General features: G+C 47.1%; 4 protein-coding genes across 4 annotated transcripts in view; 2 read left to right on the top strand and 2 right to left on the bottom strand.

Moving 5' to 3' along the window:
* Nucleotides 1–758: 758 nt before the first annotated feature.
* LOC113746814 (probable ATP-dependent RNA helicase DDX31) lies at nt 759–4,795 on the top strand. The gene is made up of 5 exons (XM_027283844.1): nt 759–903; nt 1,045–1,129; nt 3,386–3,497; nt 3,592–3,847; nt 4,376–4,795. Exons 2-5 carry the CDS (start codon nt 1,055–1,057, stop codon nt 4,518–4,520), a joined length of 588 nt encoding a protein of 195 aa, XP_027139645.1. The 5' UTR covers nt 759–903; nt 1,045–1,054; the 3' UTR covers nt 4,521–4,795.
* A 218-nt stretch (nt 4,796–5,013) lies between these two features.
* Nucleotides 5,014–7,022, bottom strand: LOC113746866 (barH-like 1 homeobox protein). The gene is made up of 3 exons (XM_027284247.1): nt 6,449–7,022; nt 5,578–5,764; nt 5,014–5,507 (listed from the first exon to the last, which is right to left on the bottom strand). The coding sequence occupies exons 1-3, from the start codon at nt 6,840–6,842 to the stop codon at nt 5,309–5,311; spliced, it is 780 nt and encodes a 259-aa protein (XP_027140048.1). The 5' UTR covers nt 6,843–7,022; the 3' UTR covers nt 5,014–5,308.
* Nucleotides 7,023–7,444: 422 nt separating this feature from the next.
* The window catches only part of cfap77 (cilia and flagella associated protein 77), a 5,968-nt gene continuing 4,362 nt past the window's right edge, over nt 7,445–9,050 (bottom strand). Inside the window, exons 2-5 of the mRNA XM_027284304.1 lie at nt 8,076–8,332; nt 7,896–7,995; nt 7,672–7,773; nt 7,445–7,579 (exon numbers count right to left, since the gene is read on the bottom strand). Of these exons, the coding sequence (XP_027140105.1) occupies nt 7,475–7,579; nt 7,672–7,773; nt 7,896–7,995; nt 8,076–8,332 (564 nt within the window). The 3' untranslated portion in view covers nt 7,445–7,474. The remainder of the gene's footprint in view (nt 7,580–7,671; nt 7,774–7,895; nt 7,996–8,075; nt 8,333–9,050) is intronic.
* LOC113746867 (sulfhydryl oxidase 2-like) overlaps nt 7,575–9,050 on the top strand; it is a 6,956-nt gene continuing 5,480 nt past the window's right edge. The window contains exon 1 of the mRNA XM_027284248.1: nt 7,575–7,663. The gene's annotated coding sequence lies outside the window, so the exon portion shown is untranslated. The remainder of the gene's footprint in view (nt 7,664–9,050) is intronic.

A 9,050-nucleotide genomic window follows, 5' to 3' on the forward strand; every position in this document is an offset into this window, starting at 1 on the left:
TAAACCCTATTATATAGATATTTATATATTTACTATTTATATATTCGTTCAGGCATTTTGTTGAACCAGGCCACCTTGCCACGATGTTAGTTAGCTGCATTCGCGCATCACATATGATTTGAACACTGATGGAATTGAAATGATTCCTACTTAGATAAACAGCTCCTGCTGGAATTCCCCTGTTGCCAGGAACCCCAGCGTAGTCAGCACAACCCCGAGCTACTCGCCGGCCCCCGTTGCGCTCTCGGGCCGGCCGCAAATCTGCGCACAACTCCAGTAACACTGGCCTCGGTAACCGAAATCGTCTTATGAGCCAATTATCATGGTTTGCAAGTAAATCCATGCGTTCCTTAAATCGCTCACGTTTGCAAGGTCCTCTAACAACGCTAACGCTGCCTTTGTTAATACATTTTCTTAATCACATCACGCATGCTTTTATATCCACCCATATAACTGCAAACACGTGGGTGTGTTAAATGTTCATAAGTGTGTCTCTGATGTGCACATCACTCTGATGACTACTTGTTTTCACATTATTAACAGTTTCCCAGCGTCACCTCTAAGTGTCGCCAAAGGAACAATAGCTGTAGAAACGTGCGTACGGCGGCTATGAAGTTGGCGTGGGGCACGCACATTTCTACGATTGTTTCACGTTTGATACATTTGAACGTGAGCGTGGAAAAGGACGTACGGCACTTTTTTGTGCGAACGCGACCTTTGTACGAGGCCCCTGGTGTGTTTGAAACATCGCTCTGTGTTTCAGTACACTCCTCCGACGGCGGCAGCAGAGTACGTTCACCGTGTCGGTCGGACGGCTCGTATCGGAGGTGGAGGAAGCAGTCTGATTTTCCTCACCCCCGCTGAGACCGCCTTCATCAACGAGCTGGCCAATCACAATATCAGGTGTGTCGACTGAGCGCCATCACAACCAATCACAGCGATAATACACGTGTCAGATCCACAGTATAGCACCACACTGATCTGTGTTTCTGTTGGTCCGCCTTCTGGTTTTAACTGGTGGGGGCGGGTCTTGTTGTGTTTCAGCCTATCAGACATGAAGCTGCAGGATATCCTGTCCAGTCTGATGATGGATGACACCTACAAGGGGCGGGGCAAATACCACAGCAAGGTAAGTCCTCACACCTGGGCCCCTCAGACCGAGCTCCAGAGGTCTCAGTGGTTCTGAGGTGTTTGCAGAGGTCCTTGAGGTGGATCCTTTTTGTTCAGACTTCAGATTTTGTGAAGGTATCCGGGTTTTTGAAGAGGTTACAGTGGTCTGCAAGGGTTTTCAAGGGTCCCTCAGAGGTCTTAGATACCTTTGATCGGGTTTCTTGGTTGGTCCTTAAGTGAATGTTTTAAGGTTCCATCATACTTTGAGGAAGTTTTAGGAGGGTTTTTAAGAGGTTCCAGGTATACGAAGTTGGGTTTAAAATAACAGGAGTGTAACATTGTGCTTATAGGGAGTTGTACTGCACTTGAGGTACCCAGGAGGTTCTTAGTACTAACAGTCTGTTCCAGGGGTGGTTGATGTGTTTTAAGGGTCCCCAGGGGATTTCAGGAACCTCTGATGAGTTTCCTGGGTTCTTCATTGAAATCAGAGTGTCTGGAGTGGTTTCTCGTGGACTTTGAGTTGGTTCCAAGTCTTTAAGAGTAACCCAGGGATCTTTAGAGAGTTTTCAAAAGGTGTTTAAATTGAAGCATGGAACGTTGAGAGAGCAGTAGGTCCTTCAGGGTGTTGGAAGAGCTTTTGATTCAGGTTGAAGTTCTTTTGATTGGTTTCTTCATGTAATTTTCGGGGGATTCAGTCGGTCTTACGAGGCGTTCTAAGGGCGACTGAATAGGTTTCAATCATCTTTGTGTCTGTCAGTTGTGACTTCCGGCTGGTTGAAGGGGGTATTTGTGGTGTTCTAAGGGTATTTTAAAGAGTTCCAGGAGGGGCGGTCGGTGGCGTAGTGGGTTAAGCGGCCGCCTCGTGTGTAGAGGCTACAGTCCTCGCTGCAGCTGGCCCCGGGTCGAATCCCGCATCGGACGGCCATTTACTGCGTGTCATTCCCCTCTCTCTGCCCCCTGCTTCCTGTCTGTCTTCAGCTGTACTATCAATAAAAGGCATAAAAAAGGCCAAAAAAAATAATTTAAAAAAATAAATAAATAAAGAGTTCCAGGAGTCTTTGAGGGGTGCAGTGTTTGTTTCTGGGTTCCCGTTGGTTTTAGAGTGGGTCCACGGTCTTTAGAAGACTGCAGTGGATTCTGGAATTGTTCTCAGTGGTCCTTAATCTGTGGTGAACCCAACACGCAACAGAAACCGCCTGCTGTTCTGCTGACGCCAATAAAAATGCTGTGTCAGACTGAAGAATCAAAAGACTCGTGTTAACAGAGAAACCAGCAGGAGGCAATCGGTTCAGACAAGACCTGACGTGAACCTGCAGCAGGTTTTAGTTTGTGTTTGTGATTTAAATGAACCTTTTATTTAAACGCTGCTGTCTTCAGCTCGTTCACTTCTGACCCTGAAGCTGCATTTAGATTCTAATTCTTACTGAAAAGCTGCATTTTATTGTGAAATTCTCTTTATTCAACAAAAGACAACACCCAAAGGCTGTTAACCTGCTGCAGAGGCACCTGAACAAGACGGGCTGACCACCTTGTTAGTTTGTTTGTTTGTTTTACTTTATTAATTACAATTTAGTAACTCACTCATAATGACCCCAAAGCCTCCACTGATGGTCCTGGACCTGGCTTTGGCTGCACCTCCAGAGTTAAACTGGCCTGTGTGTCTTTAGGAGAATTCATGCTTTAAGGGTCCTTGAGGGGGTTTCAGGAACCTTTGAAGGGTTTTCCTGGTGGAGTGGTTTCTGTGGCCTTGAAGGTTCCACTGAGAGATTTTTGAGAGTTCCAGGTGTTCTGAGGGCGGTTCAAGTGGTCTTTTTGTTGGTGCTAGGAGCTGCCAGAGGTCTTTGTTGTGGCTCCAAGGGTTCTTCAGGGTGTCCCAGTGCTATATTTGGATGTTCCAGATGTCTTTGAGGGGTTTCAGAGGTTTTTATTGTGGTATCAGTCGACTGTGAGGCCATTTGGGCTTCCTATGAGGGATTCAGAGGATGACATGGGGGTTCCAAGAATCTTTGAGTTGGGTTCAAAGGTTCTTTATGGCGTACTTTTAGGAGATATCCAGGGTTTTTTAGTGCCAGCCGTCTGTTCCAGGACGAGGATTTTAGGTGTTTTAAGGGTCCTTCAGGGAATTTCAGGAACCTTTGATAGAGTTTTCTGGGTTCTTTGTGGAGATCAGGGGTTTTCGGGGTCTTTGAGTTGGTTCCAGGGTTCTTTAGGAGAAAACCAGGGATCATTTGGATTATATTAACTCTGTCTGTCTGTCTGTCTGTCTGTCTGTCAGAGTTCGTCCAAAGCTCTGGAGCAGGAGACCAGAGAGCGAGCGACGGTTCTTCAGACGGAGTTTGAGAACTTCGTTCACACCGACGCTCAGTCGGTTCAGTCAGCAAAGAAAGGTTCGTCCTTGTCAGCGAGTTTACGTTTTTTAATGTGCTCACTTCCTGTGTTGGTTTAACATGTGACCCCGTGATGTCACTGTGATGTCATCAGCTCTGCAGTCCTTCCTGCGGGCGTACACCACTTACCCCGCCCACCTCAAACACGTCTTCCACATCCGCTCGCTCCACCTGGGACACACCGCCAAGAGCTTCGGCCTCAGAGACGCTCCGCAGGGCCTGAGCGCCGCCGGGCCTCCAGGACCCGGGAACAAGAACCGCAACAAGAACCAGGCCAGGAGTCTGGTCAAGAACCAGAACCAGGCGCCCAGCAGCCAGACCACGACACAGAGCAGACCCAGACCAAAGAGGTGAGAAGGTTTCTCTGAGCTACATTCTCAGTATTTTTCTCTCTGAGCATCAACAAATTAAATCTTCTAATCGACCAATCAGAGAGCTGCTCACCTGCAACACATGTGTGTCTGTGTCTGACATGTCTGCTCATTAATACACACACCCCGCTGAGATCACTCACACACACACACACACACACACACACACACACTCTTCATTAAAGCTCCCTTCAGTCTCAGCTTATGTTTACATGTTTGTTAACAGCTGATCCTCACAGCAGGCCTGTCTGGACACGGTGTGACCACACACACACACACACACACACACACACACACACACACACTGTGGTCAATAGAGACATAATTACAGGTGTGTGTATCCCACAATCCTTTGGGTGCTGGTCAGTGTCGAGACAGTTTTGAGCGGCGGATTGATTCAATGAAACAGGAAGTAGAATCTCTGTGCTTGACCCGGTCCAGCGCGGTTCTGTTCTGCTGGTGAAGTGCACCATGTGAGTCGTAGTTGACTTTAGTTTGTGTCCTCAGGCTCTCTCCGGGTCAGAGGGAGGTCCGATTGTTCCGGTCCGAGTTCTCCAGTGGGTTGGAGGAAGGAGACGCCAAAAAGAAGAAGAAGAAGAAGAAGAAGAAGAAGACGATTGGTCAGTCAGGAGAGGAAGAGGAGGAGTCATGATGATGTCACCTTCAGGTCAGATCAGACACTCAGGAGTTACTTACAGGAAGTCCTGGAAAAGTCCTGGAAGAGTCCTGGAAAAGTCCTGGAAGAGTCCTGGAAAAGTCTGAACACGTTTAAAATCATTCATCGCCTCTTTAAGTCAGACTGCGCTCTGATTGGTCGATTCTGACTGTGTGTGTTTTTATTGTTTCAATAATAAACAGTTTGTTTGATATTTGATGATTTTTGATGATGAAACAAATAAAAAATGTTTTCACTCCTGAAAGTTTTTAAATTTATTTTAAAGAGAGTACGGAGCGATGGTGGCGGCCATGTTTGTAGTCTTAACCCTGCATAACTTTAAGCCTTAATATAATGTGAACAGGTGAGTTGTATATAAATTCACCCTCAGTACAGTTGTCATGAACGGGGAAATTAGCTACAGAGACCAAAACTGTTTTTTGTACCAGGCTGTAAACATGTTTATTTCTGCTGTGAAGTTGGACATTTGGACATGGGGACTTATGGAGACTGACTCACTTCTGGAGCCAGCCTCAGGTGGACGTTAGAGGAACTGCAGGTTGTGTCTGAGTCTTACTGTCAGACTCATAAAACTGTCTTGAAGACCCAGCAAACAAACTTTTTTTTCAGATTTATTGAAAATTTAAAAAAACTTAAAAACAAACTCGACAGAGTTCAGTTTGATGACATCACTTCCTGTTTTTTAAGGACATCAGAGACATCACAGGTGACATCACATCTGCTCGACCAATCACGTGTCCAAAGTTAACGATCTTCGTCACGTGTCAGTGTGGGCGTAGTTCGCCGTGCGTCAGGAGGCGGGGCAGCAGAGGTGGGGCTTGGTGGTGGTGGGCGTGGCCTGTGTACAGGTAGAGGTCCAGTGTGGGCAGGGCAGGAGGGTACAGGAAGTGCGTGGGCAGGAATATCCTGCCGGCTTCAGCCAGCGGGTCCAGACCGACTGAAGACTGGCGCTTCCACTTCGTCCTGACAGGAAACAGGAAACATGTGACACATGAAGGACGCAAAGAGACAACGGGGGGCGTGTGATGCTCACCTGCGGTTCTGGTACCAGGTCTTAACCTGAGTGTCGCTGAGCTGCAGAGAGGCGGCGAGCTGCAGCCGGTCCTGGACGTTCAGATACTTGTTCTGCTGGAAGCTTCGCTCCAGCCTCCACAGCTGCTGCTGGCTGAACGCAGTGCGAGCTTTACGAGGCTTCAGGGGAGCCGAGGCCACGCCCTCACCTGATGAGTGACAGGTGCACATGACGTCACGTCAGTCAGCTGATGATTGACAGGTACACTGGGTTCTGATCTGAGGTCAGAGGTCACACGACTCATTTAAATAAAGTTTTTATATTTTGATTAAAACGTTTCAAACGATGATTAAAAATACGAATAATTAAAAAAATAATGAGCAACAAACAAACATTCAGAGTTAAATCAAGTTTATATTAATTCATTAAACACTGTGTGTGTGTGTGTGTGTGTTTGTGTGTGTGTGTGTGTGTCTGTGTGTGTCTGTGTTTGTGTGTCTGTTTGTGTGTGTGTGTATGTCTGTGTGTGTGTGTGTGTCTGTCTGTGTGTGTGTGTGTTTGTGTGTGTGTGTGTGTATGTCTGTGTGTGTGTCTGTGTGTGTATGTGTGTGTGTGTGTGTCTGTGTTTGTGTGTCTGTGTGTGTGTGTATGTGTGTGTGTGTGTGCGGCGCTTAAATCAAATTAAATCTTCAGTTTAATTTTATTTTTTGAATAAAAACATTAAATTTAAAATCTTCGTTTAAATTTTTAATCTTTAAAACAAATAAAATCAGATAATTAATTTCTGATTAAAACATTAAAATAAATAAAGTTTATTTTTAACAGATATTTTTAATAAATAAAATGACTTTTTATTTTATTTTGATGGTTTTAGGACTTCCTGTCCTCCTACCTCTGGACTCTGGGGTTTTATCCTGATAGTCTTCTTCCTGTCCGGACTGGAAAGGTTCGGGTTCCAGCTCGGGTTGTCCCGGGTCAGAGTAAGACCGACAGTCCGCTAAGATATCCCGGATCAAGAAAGAGGAGCTGGCGGTGCGGGGCTGGAGCTGCTGCAGGTGAGCGGGCAGCAGAGCGGACTCCAGCCGGGGAACACGCTCTCTCTGCTCCGGAGGAGGCGCCGAGCAGCCGCTGCTGCCTCCCGGGCTGAAGTCCGGAGGGTCTACCCGGGGGAGGAGCGCGCCGGGCGGCCTGACGGAGAGCAGACAGTCGATGCGGAACCTGGAGGCAGAAACCTCCATCTCCGTCCTCAGACTCAGGTGAGTTTGTTCAGGGAGACAGGGAAACATGACACCAGGAGGTGTGACGTCAAACTTTACTTTGACTGTGACGTCACTTCAAGAGATAATACAAAGAAAAGTCCAAAAAGATGATGATTGATCCAGATAACTGAGCAGACAGACAGGTTTGTTTGTTTCACCTGTCTGTCTGATCATTAATATAACATGAATATTAACACAATAACATGAAATAAAACAATATAAATATAAAATATAAAGTTTCATATTATATTTATTACTTTATTTTACATTATAGTTTATGAATTCATCAATGGAAGCTAAGCTAAGCTATCATTACATGTAAACAATATGTAAAATATTAAAGAACTACAAACAAAAAGAACTACAAACAAAAGAACTACAAACAAAAAGAACTACAAACAAAAGAACTACAAACAAAAGAACTACAAACGAAAAGAACTACAAACAAAAAGAACTACAAACAAAAGAACTACAAACAAAAAGAACTACAAACAAAAAGAACGACACAGCTCCAGGCTAACACACTGTGTTAAGTCATTAGTGAGTTTGATGTCCATGAAGCTAACTAGCTTAGCATAGTAGTTTAGTGAAATGTTAAAGAAGTGTTGATGATAATAAATCAGATCAAATCTGATGAGTCACAAACGTTTGTTTTTATTTCACAGTTCATCGGGTCGGTCCAGACTGTTCGAGCCCGGACCGCCAGCTCCTCTCCTGGACTGACGAGCCTCCTCGTCCCTGAAGGTGTCGAGAGCAGGAGGAACCTGAGGAGGAGAGGAGGAGAGGAGGAGAACCACACCTGAGCTTCACAACACACAGCGCTAACTTTAACTGGACCAGTGAACCGGGTCAGTACCTGAGAGAAGCGAGACAGTTTGAATGAAGTGTGTGTGACGGGCAGAGGTCTGCTCCTCCGCAAGAGGCTGGTCCTCGTGTCGGGGATACACCCGGGTTTGATCTACACACACACACACACACGCGCGCGCACACGCACACAGACACACGCACACACAGTTGAGTCCCCACAATGCACTTTGTGAACACACGTCCCCACATTGATACACACACAAACACACTCACCCTCTGTGGCGGGTTGTCGGTTTGATTCCTGCTCAGCTGATCGTCGAGCCAGCGCCGAGCGTACTGATGAGAGAGGAGGTCGGACAGAGGAGACGGCGCCCTGACGGACAGATGATCGGTAACATGATGAATCATCAATAATCAATAATCGATGATCAGCTCTGTGGCCGTCTGTCTGACCTCGTCGTGACTCCGAACGTGATGTCGGGGATCGTCGCGCTCCGTGGCGCCCTCTGCTGTTTGGGGGCGGGGTTTCGTGCCCGGGCCCCGCCCCTCTGGGCACGGTACTGACTCAGCTCTTTGGACGTCACCAGGCCCGACTTCACGGCGTCCCGGTTCAGAGACACGAAGTCCGGAGCGACCGGCCGAGCCGAGTCTCCACGTCTGGTCTGGACCTGCCAGCTGGACAGGACTGACGACAGCACACGGTCAGAGCACTACATCTCCCAGCATGCCTCACTGCCACCACAAGGCCTGTGGGGACTGCTGGGAGATGAAGTCATTGTGTGTGTCTGTGTGTGTGTGTGTGTGTGTGTGTGTCTCTGTGTGTCTGTCTGTGTGTCTGTGTGTGTGTATCTGTGTGTGTGTCTGTCTGTCTGTGTGTGTGTCTGTGTGTGTATCTGTGTGTGTATCTGTGTGTGTGTCTGTGTGTGTGTCTGTGTGTGTATCTGTGTGTGTGTCTGTGTGTCTGTGTGTGTGTCTGTGTGTGTCTGTGTCTCTGTGTGTGTCTGTGTGTGTGTCTGTGTGTGTGTCTGTGTGTGTGTGTGTGTGTGTGTGTCTGTGTGTGTGTCTGTGTGTGTGTGTATCTGTGTGTGTGTCTGTCTGTCTGTGTGTGTGTCTGTGTGTGTGTCTGTGTGTGTATCTGTGTGTGTGTCTGTGTCTCTGTGTGTGTGTCTGTGTGTGTATCTGTGTGTGTATCTGTGTGTGTGTCTGTGTGTGTGTCTGTGTGTGTATCTGTGTGTGTGTCTGTGTGTCTGTGTGTGTGTCTGTGTGTGTGTCTGTGTGTGTGTCTGTGTGTGTGTCTGTGTGTGTGTGTGTGTGTGTGTGTCTGTGTGTGTGTCTGTGTGTGTGTGTGTGTGTGTGTGTCTGTGTGTGTGTGTGTGTGTGTGTGTGTCTGTGTGTGTGTCTGTCTGTCTGTGTGTGTGTCTGTGTGTG

Source organism: Larimichthys crocea, chromosome XI (genome assembly GCF_000972845.2).
Source record: "Larimichthys crocea isolate SSNF chromosome XI, L_crocea_2.0, whole genome shotgun sequence".
Classification (NCBI taxonomy): Eukaryota; Metazoa; Chordata; class Actinopteri; family Sciaenidae; genus Larimichthys; species Larimichthys crocea.

Bases quoted from the DNA above. Each gene is read 5' to 3' on its own strand.
- LOC113746866 (XM_027284247.1), bottom strand. From the start codon at position 6,842: ATGTTTCCCTGTCTCCCTGAACAAACTCACCTGAGTCTGAGGACGGAG. The intron at 5,765-6,448 runs GTAGGAGGACAG...GTCACTCATCAG, and splicing joins TAAAACCCCAGAGTCCAGAG to GTGAGGGCGTGGCCTCGGCT. The intron at 5,508-5,577 runs GTGAGCATCACA...GTTTCCTGTCAG, and splicing joins ACCTGGTACCAGAACCGCAG to GACGAAGTGGAAGCGCCAGT.
- LOC113746814 (XM_027283844.1), top strand. From the start codon at position 1,055: ATGAAGCTGCAGGATATCCTGTCCAGTCTGATGATGGATGACACCTAC. The intron at 3,498-3,591 runs GTTCGTCCTTGT...TGATGTCATCAG, and splicing joins GGTTCAGTCAGCAAAGAAAG to CTCTGCAGTCCTTCCTGCGG. The intron at 3,848-4,375 runs GTGAGAAGGTTT...TTGTGTCCTCAG, and splicing joins AGCAGACCCAGACCAAAGAG to GCTCTCTCCGGGTCAGAGGG.